The sequence below is a fragment of the Oryx dammah genome, unplaced genomic scaffold (genome assembly GCF_014754425.2).
Source record: "Oryx dammah isolate SB20612 unplaced genomic scaffold, SCBI_Odam_1.1 HiC_scaffold_15, whole genome shotgun sequence".
Taxonomy (NCBI): domain Eukaryota; kingdom Metazoa; phylum Chordata; class Mammalia; order Artiodactyla; family Bovidae; genus Oryx; species Oryx dammah.
This window is the reverse complement of record NW_024070199.1, coordinates 19,308,959-19,332,120: the sequence shown is the minus strand read 5'-3', so window position 1 is coordinate 19,332,120 and position 23,162 is coordinate 19,308,959. Positions and strand designations below refer to the sequence as shown.

The 23,162-nt window shown below is 35.7% G+C and overlaps 1 protein-coding gene across 1 annotated transcript in view; it reads left to right on the top strand.

The window, feature by feature from the left end:
- LUZP2 (leucine zipper protein 2) overlaps positions 1-23,162 on the top strand; it is a 519,252-nt gene that overhangs the window by 483,734 nt on the left and 12,356 nt on the right. The window contains exon 10 of the mRNA XM_040255642.1: positions 7,975-8,070. Coding sequence (XP_040111576.1) covers positions 7,975-8,070 — 96 coding nt within the window. The remainder of the gene's footprint in view (positions 1-7,974; positions 8,071-23,162) is intronic.

Sequence of the window (23,162 nt, the reverse complement as noted above, 5' to 3'; positions counted from 1 at the left end):
TGCAGACAGGACAGATTTCAGGAATATTCTGTAGTGCAGATTATATTCAAATTATATTTTCAAAAATAAGTGGGAATGTATAAGGAAACCGATTTGGGGGAAAGTAGAAGAAATAACCGTGGCGGAGAGACAAAGCCAGGAGAGGAACTATTATGAATAATGGAAGACATGAACACACTTTCTGTGAACCCACGTGTGTGTGTGTTTCTCACATACACTTGTGAGAAGGAATAGAAAGACAAGAAGTGTAGAGAAACATATACTCAGAGAGGAGGAGAGGGACAGAGGGAGAGAGAAACTGGGAAACCAAAGAAAGAGGTTAAAGAGCGGGTTTCATAGGCACTTCTGTTTCCAGACCTAGGAATTTTCACTTAACCTGAACATACAAGGGAGCCAACAGAGGAAGACCAGCATTATCTGTTTCAGCTTTGCTTTTATTACAGTTGCACTGTCAGCATTTTGGAGGATGCCAACACAGGGGAATGTAGGGAATCTGCGAGGAAAAGAGGTGGGGAACAAACCAGTAACTATACGTAATGTGGATGACTTTGAAAGCAGAGCTGAACATCTGAGTTGGAAGGTAGAATTAGGCAGACATTGAGACATCTATGCCTCGCACTCTAATGGATGCTTCACTGCTTTCACCTTTCCCCAGGTATAACTGCCTTCTTTGGTATCCTTAGTGTCCTCCTTCCCCAGTCCCATGCCTCTTCCTAGCCTTTCGCTGGGCTCTTCACCTGGGGAGGCAGGAACTGCTCATCCTTCAGGTCTCGTTTATAATACCACTTCTTCAGGAAAACTTATCTGACCCTCCAGATGGGTCAGCTCACCCTACCATGTGCTGTTCCCTCAAAGTAATCTAAAATCTTAACTCATAATCATTATCCAAATTGTATTTAATTAAAGTTTCCTGGAAGTACTTATTTTACATGCAGTTCTTCCATCGGACTGGGTGTTCCATATGTTTTATCTGCCATATTCTGGCCACATCATGGTCAAAAGTAGTTTTTGAGTAAATGAGTGACATGCATTTTACAACTTAAAAAGGAAGAGAGTGTGTTTAATGGTTGTGGCAAAATGCTTATTTGTGAAGGGATGTAAATACTTTAAATCAGTTGTCCTTAATCATTCGGGATTTTGCAGAATTCTTAATTTTATAAAAGCAGTGGACTGTCTACAGAAAATAATACCTATAATTTAATACCAGTGGACATTAGCTTAAAAAACTTTATTTTAAAGGTTCTTTTTAGAAAGTTACAAAAATGAGGTTAGACTGAGAAGTTGAAAGTTATCTGGGCATTCGGTGTTTCTAAAGAAATACTGCTAGACAGTAAACTTTAGCTTCTTTGTATTTCCAATAAAATGTGATGAAAGGAAATGCATTTAAAATTTTAACAGGAAAGTCTCAGATGAATTAAAGTTTAGTAATTGCAAACCATTTAATCTCCGGAGATTAACTGTTACATTGTAAATATGGTTTTTCTAATGTTTTTCATTAGTATAGAGATGCTATATTTGGAAAGCATTTTATAAGAAATGTAGGTTTAAAAAACTTAAGCTTATTGAGTTAAAATATCAACTCTTCCTAATTAATTTTTAAAGTGGCCATTTATTAGGATTCAGTATGATTAAAAATTGAATATTTGAATGAAGTCTATCATTTACTGGCTTGTTGAATTTGGGCAAGTCTCTTAACCTTTGAATTGTAGTTTCTTTATTCTTAAAAGGTAACATAGTTTGTTACAGAGATGTAATGCACAGAGATTTTTTCTAAAACATGGCAAGGACTCTATAAATATAGACTGTTATTGTCATGCACCTCCTAAAAGCAAATAGGACTATTTTCTTACTTTTATATTTATTTCAACTTTTAAAATCAATTAAGCGTTTACTCCCACCTAATTAACCCCATTGTTCCAAATTTTAATCAGAACATATTCGTGCACTCTTCCAACCCATTTTCAAATCATACTCCTTACATATATGGGCCACACACATCCATGTATGTGAGGTCAGTCAGGTTCCTGATTTATTCTAGGATCTGAAAATTATCGGCAATACCCCAGGGCATAAGCAGTGTATTTACTGATTATTATTCAGAAAATAAATTATTGTTAAATGATTCTTCTGATATAAAGATATTTCATTTTGAAATATTAATAAACATGCATTACTTGTAGAATAATTAATGATTCAGTTTAGTAGAGCAGTATTCATATTCAAAACTTTGGAAACACTTTTATTTTTCATGATTAATTTAGAATAATTATCTTGAATAAATAATGTATGCAATTATTTATGTTCCATTTACTTCATAATTTATTACCAATTTTTTTTTTAGAAATACCCAAGAAGACTTTTCCTTCTCAATTTCCATAGGTGTTATTTTTACAGTATATAAAACTGTGTGTGTGTGTACACATATTTAACTGAATTGTGTGGTAAAGACTGAAGTTACAAACACGAACCCTGTGAGTAACTATGTCTCCAGTTATCAAGGTATTAAATATTATTGTTTATATACAATCTAAGTTCTCTATTATTTAATGGACAAAGTCTAAACTCCTCAGTCTGGAGGTCAAATCTACCAACTACTTGACATAACTGATTTCTCCACTATTTTTTATCATTAAAGCATGTTCATATACTAGTTTTCATTCTCACAAACCTCATTTTGTTTTAGAACTCTCTTTTTACCTTTTTTGAGATACAAATCCTCTTTTCCTTATGTCAAATCTGATTCTATAAGAATAGTCCTCAATTCAAGTCTCTAGCTTCAATTTCTTCATCATATTGCTTAAAATTCTTTTGACTAAAATAAATCTTGCTCTTATATACAATATTTTATAATATTTAGCATTTTTATTTTATAAATCTATTTCCAAAAAAAAGGAAACTGCAAAAGATTTTAAAACAGCATAAAACAATCTCATAATTCCACCAAGTAGGAAAAAAGAACTTATACTTTCTCTCAGAAACTTTAGTACATATTCATTTTAATACATTTTCACAGAATAGGATGATGCTGTGTACAATGTTTTTTGAACCATTTTACATTAACAAAGTATGAACAATTTCATATTTCAACAATTTCAATCTATTGACACTTGTCAATAGATATATTTCATAACTGATATAACATTTAATTATTTTATGTGTTTACCTAAGTTGTGTACATAATAGTAAAAAACAAATACACATAGGTCCACCAACCAACATAAAAACATGTTTGGAGCATTATCAATATGGATGATATTAGCTGTGCATTCATGCACAATTCCTACCCTAGACTTTTACTGCTTTTAATTTCTAAGCTGTGTGTGTGTGTGTGTGTGTTACAGACATTTTTTTCTGGTCACTCACTTTGTCTTATTTTAGTCCATGAATTAAATGTCAAGAAGGAATGATTCTGGGAAGATTGTGATTGGATGATAAGTGTGCCACCACTGCTGATGATTTGCTCTGTCAATAACCTGTAAATATATAAAACCATAAGAGATATTTACTAGAACAAAATTAATGAAGATTTAGAAAAATAAAATGCTGTGTTTGGCAGGTTTCTTTAATTAACACATATGGGTATTTGTATCCTTCAAGTAGAGCATAACTTTTACATCATTATTTTCTTTAAGGTTATCAAAGCAATTATTAATACTTACTTGTTCAAAAAGCAAGCTTTAATGAAGTTAAAGCATAGTTTAGAAAACTAGACCTTAACTAAGGTCAAGAATACTCTATAGATATCCTCTTTCTTTTTACCAGTGTCTCATAATACAGAAACTAGACCCCTGCAGAAAATTATGTGATTGGAGGGTGAAATGGGGGCTTATATAGTATTTAAGTAAGTGGCTGACACATCCTGTCAACCACTATCACACCTAGTAGAGAAGTATTAAGATGGAGTTGAATGAACATAAAATTGGCATCTGATAGGTTGGGTTAAATCACTAGCTCCACCTGTTTTACTTTGGTGACTTGGAGGACGTTAGTCTTAGTTTCTTTACTCAAAAGATGGAGCCTCCAAGAGTTCAGATGTGACGTCATCTGAAGAGTTCCATGATGTTTCTGTTCATCAAACAACTTCCATTAGATTGCCTTGATGTGAGATGTTACAGAGCTGAAAAAGGCATTGTCCTTGCCTTTAAAATGTTCCTGATCTTGTTTATTGGTCAGGACCCCTGGGAATTAAATTAAGTCAACAAAAAAGATTATTTCAATCACTTCATTCATATTATGGTCCTCTTTATAAGGGAGATATGTCCTCCTCTATCCAATTCACTCACTACTCCCCAAACCCTACTTCTGGCAAACACCAATCTGTTTTCTGTAACTGTGAGCTTATATTCTTTTTTTTTTTTTTTCAAATTATGTATGTGTATATATATATTTATTTATTGAAGTGTGGTTGACTTACAGTGTTTAAAGTACACAGCAAGGTACTTGTACATGACAAGTACAAGTTATATATATAAACATATATTACTTTTGAAATTATTTTCCATTATAGATTATAATATATTGACTATAGTTCCCTGTGCTATACAGTAGCTTATATTTTTCCTTTTTTTTTAAGTGAGATCATGCAGAATTTGTCTTTCTATGTCTCCTTATTCCACTCAACATAATACCCTCAAGTTCCATTAACATTACCCCAAATGGCAAATTTTCATTATTTTAATGGCTGAATAATATTTCGTAGTCTATATACATATATACCATATATTCTTTATCAGTGTGTCCAAATGATGTACTCTTAGGTTGATGGGGATGCATTTAAGTGGGATTGCTGTATTATATTTCAGTTCTATTTTTAAATTTGTTAGAAATAACCATATTGTTTTCCATAGTGGCTATACCACTTTACATTCCCACCAAGAGTGCACAAGGATCCCTTTTCCTATGCTTTCACCAACACTTGTTATTTCCTATCTTTTTGATAATATCCATCTAACAGATGTGAGGTGCTATTTCATTGTGGTTTTGATTTGCATTTTCCTGATAATTAGTGATTTTGAGCATCTTTTCATGAACCTGTTGGACACCTGTTTGACTTCTTTGGGAAAAAGCCTGTTCAAATCTTCAGCCCATCTTTTAATTAGATTGTTTTGTTTTGCTTAGTGTATTGTTGAATATGATTTGCTAAGATTTGTTGAGAATTTTTGAACCCATATTCATTAAGAGTTATTTTTCTTGTTTAGTCGCTAAGTCATGTCTGACTCTTTTGTAACCCCATGGACTGTAGCCTGCCAGGCTCCTCCATCCATGGGATTTCTCAGACAAGAATGCTGGAACTGGTTGCCATTTCCTTCTCCAGGGATCTTCCCAACCCAGAAGTTGAACCCATGACTCTTCTATTGGCAGGCAGATTCTTTACCAATGAGCCAACAGGGAATCCCTCATCAAGAATATTGGCCTATAATTTTACTTTCTCATGGTATCCTTATCTGGTTTTAGTATTAGGGTAATGTTAGACTCATAAAATGAGTTTAGAAGTGTTCTCACCTCTTCTATTTCTTGGAAGAAATTGAGAGGAACTTCTTGAAAAGAATTGCTATAAACTAACTATTTTAATTGTTGGATAGAATTCACCAGTGAATCCATCTATTACTGGATGGTAGTACATGGAGAAAGGAAATATTTATCACCACTAAAGAGATATGAGCTACCAAGCCATAGAAAGACACTGAGAGACCTTACATATATATTACAAAACGAAAAAATCCTATCTGAAGTGGCTATATACTGTATGAGTCCAACTATGGATATTTTAGAAAAGAAAAACTATGGAAAAATTGAAAGACTAAAGGTTGCCAAGGGTGAGGAGGGAAGGGATGAATAGGAAGAACACAGAAGATTTTTAGAGCAGTGAAAATACTATGTATGATCGCATAATGATGGATATATGTTACTACACATTTGTCCAAACCTATAGAATTTCATCAAATAGTGAATTCTCATATTGATATACACCATGGATATTCAGTGATTATGATGTGTTAATGTACATTCACCCTTGGTAACATTTGTACCACTCTGGTGAATGATGTTGATAATGGGAGAGTCTCTGCATGTGTGAGAACTGGGGCTTTATGGACAGTCCCTATACCTATCAATTTTTTGTGAAGCTAAAACTATCCTAAACAACAAATAACAACAGCAACAAAAATATTGCAATTTAGGTGTTCTTGACCTAATTTAGTACAGCAGTAGAAAACAGGCCATCCAAAGTCATATGTAGTATCTAAGACCCTAATTTATTTATGTGCTAATCCAGAACCAGAACTCACGTTTTTAAACGCCAAAATACACTATAATTCCCCAAAGCCAGTTCCCATTCTTTGTAAATTCATCAGCCTCAATAAGGCTTCTTTCTTTTAGAAAGAGCTATTTCACTGATAGCAAATGCCTACATTAAGGATTGCATGTATTATATTTAATGCAACTAATTCTAAAAACAAATATTATGTTTTGGTATTTAAAGTAATTTAACTTTTCATGCTTTATTGCTCACATTGATGAAGGTGATGTATAATTTCCTCCAGTCGTTAAAAGAAATTAATTTATGTAATTTTCTTTCCTGAAGCAAGTTAAAATAACTTTTGTAAACAGATGCAGAAGTTGAGAAACCAGCCAACCCAGTTGTGAAATATACGAGCCCAAGGGTAGACTTTGGCAAACTTACGGAGGAGGAAAATTGCACTGTCATTCTTCCCACTTGCTTTTCGTGAACTTAATAGTAAATGAAGCCCCTTTTATATCTTGTCCAAGTTAGCCAAGGCCTACAAAAATAGATAGGTAGATAGACAAAAGCTTTTATTTTGATCATATTTCTTACCTAAACCTCACCACCAATGTCTGGAAGCATTTTCATAAATGTACAATATTTGCATAAGAAAATATAATTAACAAACATTAACATTTTTCAATATGGGCATATTTATATTTTAAGGAAGATATTGAATACCTACTCTTACATGTAATCTCCATCATTGGTGAACCTGTGTTATTTTTTACAGCTTATCTAGCTGGGTTAGTTTTCCTTCCTGTTGGTTTCAATAGCAAATGGTTTCTATCTCAACCCTTATGTTGTTCTGACAGTTTGATTTTGTTGGTTTGACTCCCAGTATCATTCATGTCTCTGTGTTTACAAGCAATAAATATTGACCCTTACCAAATTAAATGAAGGAGATTTTAATGGTAGAACACCAGGAGCTCATTTACTATCTGGGAGAAGGCAGAAGTAACAAAGTTGGGGACTGACAGAAACAGAGGCTGCTTCAGAAGACCGGGAATGTGAACCATAAGAAGTGTCTCGTTGTAGAAACAACTTGGACAAGTAAACTTACTGAAATTAATATACCTATGTATAGCCTCTTTTTAATCTAGTCAGTATTTAGTTCCATAAATGAAGGTTTTGGTGACCCAGTTTAGATCATGCGCATTTCTGTGTAGAAAGTAGCACAAAGAGATTTAGAGTACTATGTAGGGCTTCTTGAGGTATAAAACAGTATTTGATTGGTAGGTGAAGCATTGGAGTCAACATAATTCTTTTTGTAACTTATAGTGAGATGTTAGAAAATATCATATTTACTATTAAGAAAATAAGATGTGTACTTATTATTTCCCAGATAGATATGAGGTTAAAATAAAGAGGAAAGATAGGATTCCTGGTTTGTTTGTTTTTTTTTTTTTTTTTTTGAAGAACCAGAATCCTTAAAAGTTTATTATGCAAGAAATAAACTTTTGCAGCAGGAAAGTAGTCCCACTGGACAGCACTCATACAAAACTGAATAGAAATTATTTCATTCAATTTCATAGTTAATATTTAAGGTACAGTTAAGGTCTCTGATATATACACATTTTCATTTTATTCCTTTTCCTTGAGTGTGAGGTTGCCATTATAGCATGTTTTACAAAAGTATTAGGAACTCTTTGATGAAACTATTTCCCTCCTAATGTTCTCTTTCTCTCCAGCCTCAAGAAATCACTACTGAAGTCAATGAAACCCCGCAAATTGAGACTACAAAGGAAGAGGTTCTACTCCGTACCCCTGAGTGCGACAGTCAAATTGTAAGATTAATTTTACATGTTTTTAACAACATTCAACATGAAAACAAGGATGGGACATAAGCATTTTAAAAATCCTAGGTTTTGCCACCATGAAACTGTCTATGTATATGTAACATATACTATCTAAGGGCTTCCCTGGTAGCTAAGATGTTAAAGAATCTGCCTTCAATGCAAGAGGCCCGGGTTTGATTCCTGGGCTGGGAAGATCCCCCGAAGAAGGGAATGGTTACTCACCCCAGTATTTTTGCCTGTAGAATTCCATGGACAGAGGAGCTGGGTGGGCTACAGTCATGGGGTCACAAAGAGTTGGACGTGACTAAGCAGCTAACACTTTTCTTTCACTTCTGCTTTCTAAACATTGTACTTTTCATTTGGCTATCATTCATGTGGTTATTCTACTAAGAGGTGTAATCAGACAATTAGGAATATGAAGATGCCCTGGAGAAGGGAATGGTTACCCACTCTAGTATTCTGGCCTGGAGAATTCCGTGGACGGTCCATGGGGTCACAAAGAGTGGGACACGACTGAGTGACTTTCACTTTCATAAACTTGAATTACCAGAGAGATAAGGTGGTCATTCCCACAGTCATATGACAGGAAGCTGTTAAAATATTAAAAGCAAACACAACTCCAAACAAAGAATGTGATTCAATAGTATTCTCCCCATAAAGCAAATAAACCTTGAATTACAGAGATATTACAATAGAGGAAGGGAAATTTTTACCCTTCAAATGATAACAGGAAATGAGGAATTTGTACTCTGTGCTTTTACTCTAAAAAGTGTAATGAAATTTTAACTCTGGAACTTTGGCACAATTACAGATCTGTCATGTCTGGGCTTGAAAAATGGCAAATGTCAGTTGTATTTAATATATTCAAAGATAGCCTTTAATCTAGTTGACAAAATGGAAAAGTGTCTGCTGAAACTATTCATGATGGAAAAAGAAATCAGGAGATAGCAAAGGAAATAAGGCAGAATAGAAACAAGTTAACCAAGTCAATCTCTTTTTCCTCTGTCGACTGGCCAAAGTAAATTTAGAAATACTAATTTCTTAGCAATTTGGCTTTCACATCTTTGTATGTTGAAACATGTTCAAAGCCAAAAATTTAGAATGTAAGGTTAATGAGAAGTAGAAATTCTGCAGTTTACTTCCAAGGGAAGAAGTCATGAAGATTTGGGGAAGGAAGGACAATTTTTGCTATAGTTTGAAGAACAGATAGGTTTTTGACAGTGTGAGTCAATATCAGACAAGAAATCATCAGAATATGAGTAGAGAGTATCAGACAGAAAATGGTGGGATGTGTGGCTAAGATAACTTGGGACTTAGGTAGGAGGGGCACTGGGTTCCCAAGCTAAGGTGTTTGGTTTGAATTAGGGATATGGGCGTCTCAGGTGGCACTAGTGGTAAAGAACTTGCCTGCCAATGCAGGAGATGTAAGTGACACGGATTTGATCCCTGGGTCGGGAAGATCCCCTGGAGGAGGGCATGGCAACCCGCTCCAGTATTCTTGCCTAAAGAATCCCATGGACAGAGGAGCCTGAAAGGCTACTATCCATAGCGTCACAAAGAGTCAGACACAACTGAAGTGACTTAACACGCAGGGATATAGTTAAGATTTTCACATGTTTATGTCCAGTTAAGAGATAAGACCACTGGGTTAATTTTAAGGCCGTTTTTTCTTGATACAGTTTCCTAAAACTACCTAAAAATCATTTTGCAGTATATACATGTATCACATCATTATGCTGCTAAGTCTGCTAAGTCGCTTCAGTCGTGTTCGACTCTGTGTGACCCCATAGACGGCAGCCCACCAGGCTCTCCCATTCCCGGGATTCTCCAGGCAAGAACACTGGAGTGGGCTGCCATTTCCTTCTCCAATGCATGAAAGTGAAAAGTGAAAGTGAAGTCGCTCAGTCATGTCCAACTCTTTGCAACCCCAAGGACTGCAGCCTACCAGACTCCTCCATCCATGGGATTTTCCAGGCAAGAGTACTGGAGTGAGGTGCCATTGCCTTCTCCATCAAATCATTATGTTGCATATCTAAAACTAATACAGTGTTACATGCCAATGATGTCTCAATTGAAAAAAAAAACAACAACTTTGAAACAGATTAGAATTTTGAAAGCTTCTGGCCTGCACCCTTCAGGGTAATGCTCAGGCTTGATCCTTAAATGTCCTGCTCTGAGCCCTTGGATTAGGAGGGATTCAGCTGCTTTTCTTCCTGCACTTGTATACCTGTGCCATGAGCAAATTGTTCACGTACTGAAGTGGCCAAAACATCTGAAAGAACAGAAGAACCAGGACTTGATCAAACTTAAGAAACAAAATATTTCCATTTAAGGCAAACCTTGAAAAGTTCTATGTGTTTTGCAAAGATTCCTCAAAGCAATATTTTGGTGTACTTTTCTTGTCAAGAGAGAGGTATAAATTCTTTGTTTTTGTTGGTTTGTTCCACTCTATTTTCGTTGCCTTTCCTTGTCACCAGTAGCTCTTCTCCCTTCAGTAAGTGGCGTAAGCAGCTACTACCTTGGTGGAGGTCCCAACTGGGTTGCTTCAAAAAGCTTCCTCTACCTGTACCAGCATGAACACTCTCTCTCTAACCTGATCCCAGTTCCCTAGATTTTTGTCTTTGAAGTCTCTACTTCCAAGAACCCACACTTGCCAGTGCAGAGAGTGTTCAATATTTATAGTCTGCAGGCTCAGTTACATTTAAAGGCCAAGTGAATAACATAAGGGAGTTAAATAAGCCAGGTGTAAGCAGTAGGAGTGAGTGAGCCTATTGTGAATATCTTTTTTCCAATTCTAGATCAGTAGTTCTTAGCCATATCCTCACTGTAGTATCATATGGAGGATTTTTATAAAATACTGATGACCAGGTAATTCTAATATGCAGGCTTGTTTTACTAACAATGTACCTCATATGTACATGATTCTTAAAATCATCTGAGGAGCTTTTAAAAATAAAGATTTTTAAAAATTCAGTAAATTCTAAGTAAAGGGGACTAAAGGTAACTTGTCTTTTTTTTTTTTTTTTAAAAAAAACATGGACCTGACAATACTTTCCAGTCCAAGTGATTCTGAAAGAGATGGTCTGTGAGCCTTAATTTGAAAAAGATTGGTTTAAATAAGACATAATGCCTTTAGTATGTTGTTTAGTAACAGAGTTTCACATTTGAGAGACAGCAATGCCTAAATGAGGCTCTGTAATGGCAGCCATGAAAGTCTATGATGTCACTTTTGATAGTAGGTAGAGGGGATCCATCCCAGAACCCTCTGTTTATTTTGCAACCAAATCTAAGAGCAGCAGGGCTGTGAAATTGATCAGGAAACTGATGTGTGATTTTGTCCATAGCTAAGCTTTCCATGAGAGAGCTAGTATACCATCATCTCCCCAAGCTAGTACTCAAGAGTATAATTAATCTTAATCATAGAAAGCTCTATAGTTCCTTTCCAGCTTTGCCCGATAGTAAGAGAATAATTCTGATGGCTTTCTCCACTTTACAGGAAAAAGTGAAGGGCTCTCTGGATCTGTGAGAACTACCCTTACTCAGCTTGTCCAAATTCACCCAAAATATTCTGATTTGTGTTAAATATCATGAAATGCATTCCTTCCATTTCAATACAGCGATGTGAAAATAGCTTCAACTTGATTCTAACAAGCTGGAGATTCAAGCTTCAATTTGAATTGCTTTAATTGAATATCCAAATAAGGTATCAAAACATAATTTCATAAAGGAAAAATGAGAAATCTACCTCCTCTTCTGGTAAAGGGATTGCTACATTTTCTGTTGTAGGAAGGACAGTTTTAACATTTGGCAAAAATATAACCTTCTTGTTGTCTTTGTTTGGAGACTGAATATGAGTAAAGAAGCACATCTCTGTGCCAGGTTGACAAGAGGTGGCCTCGTGAGAGTTAGTTTTATGCATCAAAATGACTGAGCTCAGGGATGACCAGAGAATTGGTAAAATATTAATTCTGGGTATGTCTGACAGGGCATTTCCAGAAGAGATTGGCATTTGAATTAGTAGATGAAGAGATCTTGCGTCATAAACATGGCAGGCAACATCTAATCCCTAGAAAGCCCAAACTGAACAAAAAGATGGAGGAAGCATAATTTCTTTTCCCTTTGAGTTGGGCTATATATCTTCTTCAGCTCCTGTTTGTAGAAACTTCCAACTCAGGAACTTAACACCAGCAGGCCACTCACCCCAGTTCTCAGGCCTTTGGCTTCAGCTCTGAGATTCAGGTTGGGAATTACAACAGCCTTATTCTCAGCCCTTCAGACTTGGACTGAATTTTATGCCACCAGCATTCCTGATTCACCAGCTTAGAGAGTGCATATCATGGCATGTCTCACCTTCCATAATAGCATGAGCCAATTCCTACTAAAAAAACAAAAACACCTCTTATACATCTATGTATATATTCTGTTAGTTCTGTTTCCCTGGAGAACCTAATACAGTTATTTTTTCACATTTATATTCTGTATATTTCATGTGCATTTTGAAGTATTGTCACTGCTTTTTTATAAAAGACTTTAATTAGAAACTAATCAGTGCTACTTAGTTTTCTACAGAGAGAAAATACGTGGTAGTTGTCGAGTTAAATTTTAATTTTGGTGGCCTTACTTGACAAAATTAATAGTTGGAAAATTTATTTCCATTTCTTTTGTTTAATGTGTTTTTCTGCTCTATGAAATTAAAAAAAATCTAGAAACTACCCAATGAGGAAATTTTTTTAAATAATAAAAGGGGAGATAAAATAGGGATCTGAACGAAGCCAATAACAAATGATTAAAAGCATGAAATAAACAGAATATCAGAATGAGAAATTCCCAGAATTGTGTGTTCAAGCAAAGATAGAAGAATAAGGATGAAGTCTAATATGAGTCTCTATTTTCATCTTGGTTGACTGGAACAATTATAGTTTTATTCTCAAATAAAATGAGAAATTGTATAATAAAATAAAATATAATTAAAATTAAAATTAATAATTACTATAAGAGAAATTTTAGGGTAATTTTTGTCCATTTGCTCCTTAACAGGAGAGACTGGTGCTGTCTTAATAACTAGAATGAACAAAAATTAGCACAGTGGAGCTAATTGCTTATGAAAAATGACAGTTTTTATTTATTTTTTAAAATTATTATTATTTTTTTAATTTTACAGTATTGTATTGGTTTTGCCATACATCAACATGAATCCGCCATGGGTGTACATGTGTTCCCAATCCTAAGTCCCCCTCCAACCTCCCTCCCCATACCATCCCTCTGGGTCATCCCAGTGCACCAGCCCCAAGCATCCTGTATCCTGCATCGAACCTAGACTGGCAATTCGTTTCTTATATGATATTATACATGTTTCAATGCCATTCTCCCAAATCATCCCACCCTTTCCCTCTCCCACAGAGTCCAAAAGACTGTTCTATAAATCTGTGTCTCTGTTGCTGTCTTGCATACAGGGTTATTGTTACCATCTTTCTAAATTCCATATATATGTGTTAGTATACTGTATTGGGGTTTTTCTTTCTGGCTTACTTCATTCACTTTGTATAATCGGCTCCAGTTTCATCCACCTCATTAAAAACTTCTTGGTAGCAGGAGAAATCATGATTGTATTCTTTGTTTCTCAAACTGGGTTTGGAGGATATTGCATTTTTTTTTTTTACTAGTGATAGATTCATTCTATATTATCATAATGTTTACATTCTATCCAATTTGGGTAATAATTTACCCCCCACACACACACATATATACATACATACATATTCAGTCTGTATTCAGTTCAGTTCAGTCACTCAGTCATGTCTGACTCTTTGCGATCCCCTGGGCCGCAGCATGCCAGGACTCCCTGTCCATCACCAACTCCCAGAGTCTACCCAAACTCATGTCCATTGAGCCGGTGATGCCATCCAATCATCTCATTTTCTGTCTTCTCCTTCTCCTTCTGCCTTCAATCTTTCCCAGCATCAGGGTCTTTTCAAATGAGTCAGCTCTTCACATCAGGTGGCCAAAATATTGGAGTTTCAGCTTCAACATCAGTCCTTCCAATGAACACCCAGGACTGATCTCCTTTAGGATGGACTGGTTGAATCTCCTTGCAGTCCAACGGACTCGCAAGAGTCTTCTCCAACACCACAGTTCAAAAGCATCAATTTTTCGGTGCTCAGTTTTCTTTATAGTCCAACTCTCACATCTGTACATGACTACTGGGAAAATCATAGGCTTGACTAGATGGACTTTGTTGACAAAGTAATGTCCCTGCTTTTGAATATGCTGTCTAGGTTGGTCATAACTTTCCTTCCAAGGAGTAAGCATCTTTTAATTTCATGGCTGCAATCACCATCTGCAGTGAGTTTGGAGCCCAAAAAGATAAAGTCTCTCACTGTTTCCCCATCTATTTCCCATGAAGTGATGGGACTGGATGCCATGATCTTCATTTTCTGAATGTTGAGCTTTAAGCCAACTTTTTCACTCTCCTCTTTCACTTTCATCAAGAGGCTCTTTAGTTATTCTTCACTGTTTGCCATAAGGGTGGTGTCATCTGCATGAATATGACAGTTTTTAAAAACAATTTGCATTCTGTAAAAATCACAGGTTTTAAGAATATATTTCAGTTATGCATTTATTTAATTTACCAAGTTTTGCAACCATTACCACAGGCCAGTTTCAGAACATTTCTATCTTCCTAGTAAGATCACACATGCCCGTTTTTACAGTTAATCTCTATAAAGACAACCACTAACCTAGTTTCCACTGGTTATAAGTTTGCCTTTTCCATAGATTTTATAGATTGATCATATAGCATGTGGCATTCTGCATTCCCTTTTTCATGTAGCATAATGACTTTGAGTTTCATCTATATTATAGTATATTTCAGTAGTTTGTTTTTTATTCTGAATAAAATCCATTGTATGATTTTATCACATTTTCCTTATCCATTCACCGGCTGATAACTTTTGGATTTTTTCCACTTTTTGGCTATTATGAATTAATCATACCATGAACATTTACATAAACATCTTCAAGTGGACATATGTTTTATTTTTCTTGAGTAGATACCCAGAAGTAGAATAGGATACTGTAAATACTTTAACTTTTTAAGAAACAGACAGACATTTCCAAAGTGGCTGCACCATTTTACATCTTAATTAGCAATTATGAGAGTTCCATTTTCTCTACATCTTTGTCACCACTTGCTATTGTCTGAACTTTTGCTTAAAAATAAAATTTAAGGAGTCTGAAATCAAATTTCATCCAGGCTTAACTGTTAATTTCCAAATGGTTAAAAATTTGAGCATATTTTTATATACTTATTAGGGATTCACATATTTTCTTTGGTGAAATGTTTATTCAGATATTTTCCCCATGTTTATTGGGGTTGTCTGTCTTCTTGGTATTAAGTAGCAAGATTCCTTACATATTCTGGATATATATCCTTTACCAGATATATGATTTGAAAATATTTCTCTTACTCAGGATGTTTCTTGTCTTTACATTTTGTTAATAGTGTCTTTCTAAAAGATAGCAGGTATTTTTAAATACAGCTTTCAGTTTGCAGAGTAATTGAGCAATAGTTAAGAGTTCCATACAGCAACCAACTATCTTTCTGTAATTTGTCATTTAGTTCCATTACAGTCTGATGGCATACTCTACATTTGTTCAAATGCAGTCTATCTAATGTTCCATGTTACCTTGAGAAGAATCTGTATTTTATTCTTGTTTGATGAAGTATTCCTTAAATATCAGTTAGATCCATTTGATTTGTAGTGCTCTTCACGTCAACTCTATTTTTGGAGATTTCTGCTCACTTGATATGTCCACTATTGATAGAGAGTGTTGAAACTCTCTATCCAGTGGTACTGGTTCACTTCTGTTTCTCCTTGCAGTTCTATTAGCTTTGTCTCATATATCTTGACAATATGTTGTTAGATGTATTTTTGTTAAGAATTGTTATGTATATTTTTTTTTGTAGAATTGACCCCTCTATTATTATATAGATGTCCCTCTTTATCCCTGATATTTTTCTTGCTCTGAAGCTGGCTTTGTCTGAAATTAATATGGCTAACAGCTTTCTTTTGATTAATAATAGCATCACTTTAACTATATCCTGCCACTCCCTTCTGGCCTGCAGAGTTTCCGCTGAAAATTCAGCTAATAAACTTATGAGGATTCCTGTGTATATTATTTGTAGATTGTCCCTCCTTGATTTTAATATCTTTTCTTTGTATTTCAGTGTTTATCCATGTTGTCACAAATAGCAGAATTCCCATTTTATGTCTGAATAATACTCTATACATATATGTTCCTCTCTATGTAACACTTTGTTTATTCATCTAGAAACTTAGATTGTCTTCATGTCTTGGATATTATAAGTAGTGCTGCATAACCCTCCCAGATTTCAGACAGTGCTACAAAGGCTGTTGTTGTTCCATCCCTAACTTGTGTCTCAGTCTTTTCGACCCCATGGACTCTAGCGCACTTGGCTCTTTACCTGCGTCTCTTCACCAGATTCTTGACCACTAAGCCACCAGGGAACCCACCACAAAGGGACAGTCATCCAAACATCAAGGTATTGACATAAAACTTGGATCAACAGAACAGAATACAGAACCCAAAAGTGTCTGACTCTTTTGCGACCTCATGAACGTGGCCCTCCAGGCTCCCCTAACCATGGGATTTCCCAGGCAAGAATACTGGGGTGGGTTGCCATTTCCTTCTCTAGAGGAACTTCCTGACCCAGACTTGAATTCACATCTCCTGCATTACAGGCAGATTCTTTACCACTGAGCCACTAGGGAAGCCATCTATAGTCAATCAATCTTCTACAACGAACACAAGATAATACAATGGAGTTAGACAGTCTCTTCAGCAAGCAGTATTGATAAAGCTGGACAGCCAAATGTAAATCAACAAAGTTAGAATACACCCTCACACCATACACTAAAATAAACACAAAATGGCTCATAGATTTAATAATAAGACATGACACCATGAAACTCTTAGAAAAGAACATAGGCAAAACATTCTCTGACATAAATTGTACCAGTGTTTTCTCAGTCAGTCTCCCAAGGAAATAGAAATAAAAACAAAAATTAACAAACAGGACCTAATCAAACTTGCAAACTTTTGTGCAGGAAAGGAAACCATAATCAAGTACAACCTACTAACCAGGAGAAATTACTTGCAAATAACGCCACCAACCAGGCTTAGTTTCCAAAATGTATGAACAGTTCATATAATGCAAAACCTAAAAAAAAAAAAAAAGCCTAATTGAAAAATGGGCAGAAGACCTAAATAGACATTTCTCCAAAGAAGATATACAGATGCCCAATAGGCACATGAAAAGATACTCAGCATCACTAATTATTAAAGAAATGAAAATAAAAATCACAATGAATTACCACCTTACATCAGTCAGAATAGCCATCATTAAAAAACCTGGTCTGATTCACTCTTAGGGCAGATCCAGATGTAACTGATGGAAATAGCTATAAAAAGGTGGATATTTCAGTCAAATATTAAAGTGAACTCAATGAAAATTTTCTGAAAATAGAATTAGCATAGAATAGAAGACATGGTATATTATATAATTAAATAATGAGAAACAACCATTCTGTGATGTAGTCAGGAAATGAAGCCTTAGAGCAGAGGAAAAGAGCTATTAAGAGAGCATCTCTTTCTATTCCAGTACTCTGTGATGATCAGCAACCTCACTGAGTGCTGATGGGAGCACATACAATTTCTTAGTAAATAAACAGCAAAGGTGATTCATTTGGATTTCTATTGGTCATACCCAAGACTAAAAATAACATACTAGAAAGAACCTGGAAATTACCGCTGTGCTGTTTTCCTAACACGTCACTTATTGGCAAGTGATTTTGTTATTCAGATCCCTTTTCTATAAATTCAGATCAACTATTTTCAAATCAAACTGCTTGTGGTAAGGCTCCACTCCCACAGATTATTAATCAGTAGATCTAGGGCACAGACCAGGAATGTGTGTTGTCTGAATAAACCCTCCTAGATATTCTTCCATCAGTATTTCCTGTTAAACATTCTTGAGAATCTTTAATGTTTCTTTCTTATAGGCTTACCAGGATGATTATAGTCATGGAGATTAACTATACAGTGTTTGGTTTTATTATGGATGTCCTTATAAGTTCAGTCTGAATTTACTCTGCAGTTTTCATATTCATGGTCTTAATATCTTGTATGGCAAGGTCCTAATCTTGGAATTAGGGCCCATGCATATTCTTAGATATGTTCTACTTCCTGCCCTATCCAACCAGGCAGGGTCACTTAGGAAAATGGCTTCTGGATTTGTTGGCCCTTTTGTTAGTGGATATAGAGAACTTGAAATGGATTCACAAAAGCTTAACAACATATTGGACTACAAGTTTTGGGGAATGTTTATGTTCCCTTGAAAGTAGTTTTGCTCAAATGATAATTTTGTAGTCACAGGGAGAAAGCAAAGGATGTACCTGCTTTATCCCATTTTCCTGCAGTTTGCAAATGTGCCTCATATTGTTTAATAGCATATCAAGAATTAAAGATACTGAGCAGTTTGTTAATTTTCACAGAAGGAATAAGACCTACTACTCAGTGTAAATGTGTTTTATAATGTTTCTGACTCCTCTAGACAGCACACACTTAACTTTTCTTAATGTGCTGAGGAAATGAAAGGCAACAATGGCTTATATTTAGCATTGTAAGTACTCCTTGCTCAGAATCTTGCCGTCGCACCTGCCTGCAAGTCCCTGACCAAAGGGAGTTTATTCAACAGCAAAGCATTGTCTAGGAAAATGAGAGCATAAAGTGTGCAGGAAATAAATCTAGAGCTGCTAGTAGAAACTTATGCCAGCATTTTCATAGTAAAACAATTTTGGCAGAGATTTTTAAAGTTCTAGTTTACAATTATATCCAACATTCATTGTGTGACATTTGATGCCTTGATGAATTGTTGGCAGACACTACATTAACAACAATTTTCTAGGAGAGTCATGCCCTGCTGTAATTGGGCTGAGTGACCATACACCATTGTCATTCTGGGCTACGTTCCACCAGACCATCTGAAGAGGTTGGCTTCATAATAGGCATTCTTCATTGTACTCCTGTGGATTTTTTTAAGAAGGAACAGGCATGCCTCCAGATTATATGGGAAGGACAGATAGTTACCTAAGGTCTTTAGAATAAATTTCTGCTTTTTACATTAGATAATAGATTTCCATGTTTACCCTCCTATAACATCTTAATTTAAATCATGCAAAATGTAAACTTAAGTATGCTTTCTTACCAGATGTCATATAGAAACCATAAGAATAATGGGTAACATAATTTGGTAAATATAAATAGCCTAATAAGCACATTAATAATTATTATAAGGAAATAGGTCAAACACTGTGTAAATACAAAGCTTAGTCTTGTTGATAACTCTTTGACCTCTCTTACTTCCCCTGAGACAAAATGGTTTTCTCCTCTGGGTCTCCATAGTGCTTGGTTCTTAAACATGATTTATCCCGTATCACAATCCCTCTTGCAAGGTGATTATATGTATAAGGTTCTCATTTTGCATTAGATAATAGGCAATTTGAGGAGATATAAAAGTATTGATATTTCCTTCAGAACCAAACAAAATGCAAATCTTAACAAATGCTTTTAAATAGTTTTCCAAAATATCTAAAATGATGACGTTAGGGCTTCCTGTTTCCAAATTGTAACTATTTCATGTAATGAATGAATTATGTTTCAGAGAGGGAATGCAACTTGCCTGGAGGAGCCTGGTAACAGAGGACATCAGTGTCAGACCCTGCCTCCCTCCCAGGCCACTGTTCCTCTACTACCTACCATCATCTTGACTCAACATTCCATTTTTAATCTTTGAACTTCTTCCAGTTTCTGCCTTTTTAATATTAAAACAGTACTAAAGTATCATTCTATAATAAATTAAAAAAAATTTCATACTCAAAAGTCACATGAAAGAAAAATTTAGCCAGTTTCTTAAAAACTTGATACTTAATTTCATTTTTTCTTTTATATATTCTGAAAATCATGCTTGTTTTTAGCCCCCAGTTTGTCCCAGATATTAACTAAATATGAAGAATGAATTGGACCTTTTAACTGTCAGATGTTTTTTTCCTAGGTAGAATTTCAGGTTGCCCAGAATGTATTTGTATGTATTTTGAGTTCTTTTAACGTATACAGAAAAGTCATCAGAGACAAAACTAATGCCTCTTGTAAAGTAGAACCAACTGCTCAATACCATTAACAAAGTTACTGTAATCAACAGAATCAGAGATTAAAACCCAGAGAAGACTTTAAATGAATCTCCGATAAATCATCTCATCTGCTTTAATTGTTAAAGTACTACTGTTTATTTCAGAGGGAGAATGGAGTGTAACTTAAACAAAATGCAAAACAGGCTTTTCTTTTATAGGCTTTCCAGTAATTTTTTTACTCTATCATAGTGCCTGTTTTGGTTTTTGTTAACATTTGTTAAGTAAAGCCCTAGGTATCAGATGGTGCCCCAAGGTTTGAGAAAGACCTCAAGCTCGGAAACTGCAATACAGAGGTCTGCTAATCACAGGTCCTGGAGGAACACAAGGCATTCCTCCTCGAGCTACATGAGAGTGTCCTGCTCAAAAGGAAGCAGCAGGGCCTGGGGCATATGGCTCTGTTAGGGTTGGTGTGGAGGGCCTGAGGCTCCAGGGTAGGCTGGATCGGTCACTTCAAACTCAAAGGAGCAGTAGCAGAGTTTCACTAAGCTCCACAGGGTTCTTACCTAAGGGTCTCACAAGCAAAGGAGCTGAGAAACAGGAGGAACTGTATTACCAGCAGCACTGCAGAAGTCCCATTAGGACCTTAAACTTCTTTGTGTCTCTGCTGGCTGTGATCTAGGAAAAGCAATGGGGGATGGCGCTGGGGGCTAGTGTCAGCTTCAGGCCCTTGAAGGCCGCTTAACTACACACAGTGGATGCCGATGCAACAGTATTATGGAGTAACTTTACTCACGGTGCCCGTTAACAAAGGTCATTCTAAATATACAATTTTATCTCCATATTTTCCAAATGGGATATTTGCACTGAAGCCAAAGATATGAACATTCCTTAATGAAAACCTTCTGAAGCACCTGAATCCTTAAGTTGGTTAGATTGATCTGCTGATTCTACCTTGGGGAGGAAAACAAATGAAAATTCAGAAAGGATAAAGGCACTCTCCAAGGTTAAGATTTCTCAAGGAAGATGGGTGGTTGGTTAATATGACATTTTTCCTGCCCTGTTAAATCATGAACAGGAAAGGATCAAGGACAGCCAAACATTCTTTGACAATGTCAAGATCATCCAATGACCAGGGTCATTATGTTGACACCACAACTGAAAATTAAAATGACTGAATAGCTATGTTTCTATTCTGATACAAATATTTTTCAACAAAATGGAGAAATTTTGACAGAAGGTTAAAAAGCTTAGGAAAGGAAAGAAAGGGTAGGAACTAAGCCTAATTGAGCATCTAATACATGCAAAATACTCCTTTAGAAACCACTGTATAAATTTTATTTCATCAAAACTCCTGTCAGGTAAGGATCATTTTGCCTACCCTACAGATAAGGAATCAGAACCTCCTTAAGATAAAGTAACTTTCCCAAGTGTACCCACCAAATAAGAGCTAAAGGAATTCTAACCCCAATGGACTCTTTATTCCATTCACCTAGCTGAGTTACCTTCATTAAATCATTTCACTTGATGTCAGAAATTTTGAATGTATGCATCATTATCCCCATTTCACAAATGAAGGAAAAGTGAAGTCAAATTGGTATTTCCCATCCATCATTTCACTAACAAGTACTGGCCTGTCATGAAGTTTTCAACAGTATAGAAAGAAAGAAAAAAAGTGAAGTCGCTCAGTCGTGTCCAACTCTTTGCAACTTCATGGACTATAGCCTAACAGGTTCCTCCGTCCATAGGATTTTCCAGGCAAGAGTACTGGAGTGGGTTGATATTTCCTTCTCCAGGGGATCGTCCCAGCCCAAGGATTGAACCCAGGTCTCCCGCATTGCAGGCTGACGCTTTACCGTCTGAGCCACCAGGGAAGTCTTTCAACAGTATAGGAATGTAGAAAACTAATATTTAATATCAAATAACAGAATGTTAGTGTATTTTCCATGAAGCAATCTCTTTCTCTCTCTTTGGTTCTCAAAAATAATTTCTTTCTATAGTTGATCCTTTATATATATTAGTGTTAAAATCTTATTCCTTCTCTGAAATATTGCTGAAACTAGCAGTGGATTTTGCTTGTTGGTTTATTTGTTCTGATGTCAAAATTTGTTATTGGTGTTTAATCCTATTTTTCTGTAAAAATATCAAAGAAACCTCAAAATATCAGAAACCTCAAAGCTCATTATGAAAGATATTGGAATATTACTCAGCCTTTAAAAATAATAAAGTAATGCCATTTGCAGCAACCTGGATGGGCCTAGAGATTGTCATACTGAGTGAAGTAAGTCAGAGAAGGAGAAAACTCATGTGACATCCCCCATATGTGGAATCTAAAATGAAATGATACGAAGAACTTAGTTATAAAACAGAAAGAGACTCACAGACTTAGAGAATGAACTTACAGTTGCAAGAGGTGAGGATGGGGGAATTTGGGGGGAAATGAATAGTTAGGGAGTTTAGAATAGACTTGTACACACTGCTATATTTAAAATGGATAACCAACAAAGACCTACTCTATAGCTCAGGGAACTCTGCTTGATGTTATGTGACAGCCTGGATAGAAGATGAGTTTGGGGGAGAATGGATACAGGTATTGTGATATTGAATGGTTTGCCTTGGAGACGAACAGAGATCATTCTGTCGTTTTTTAGATTGAAGCAGGGCAAAGACTAATAGAGTTTTGCCAAGAAAACACACTGGTCATAGCAAACACCCTCTTCTAACAACACAAGAGAAGACTCTACACATGGACATCACCAGATGGTCAACACCGAAATCAGATTGATTATATTCTTTGCAGCCAAAGATGGAGAAGCTCCATACAGTCAAGAAAAACAAGACCAGGAGCTGACTGTGGCTCAGATCATGAACTCC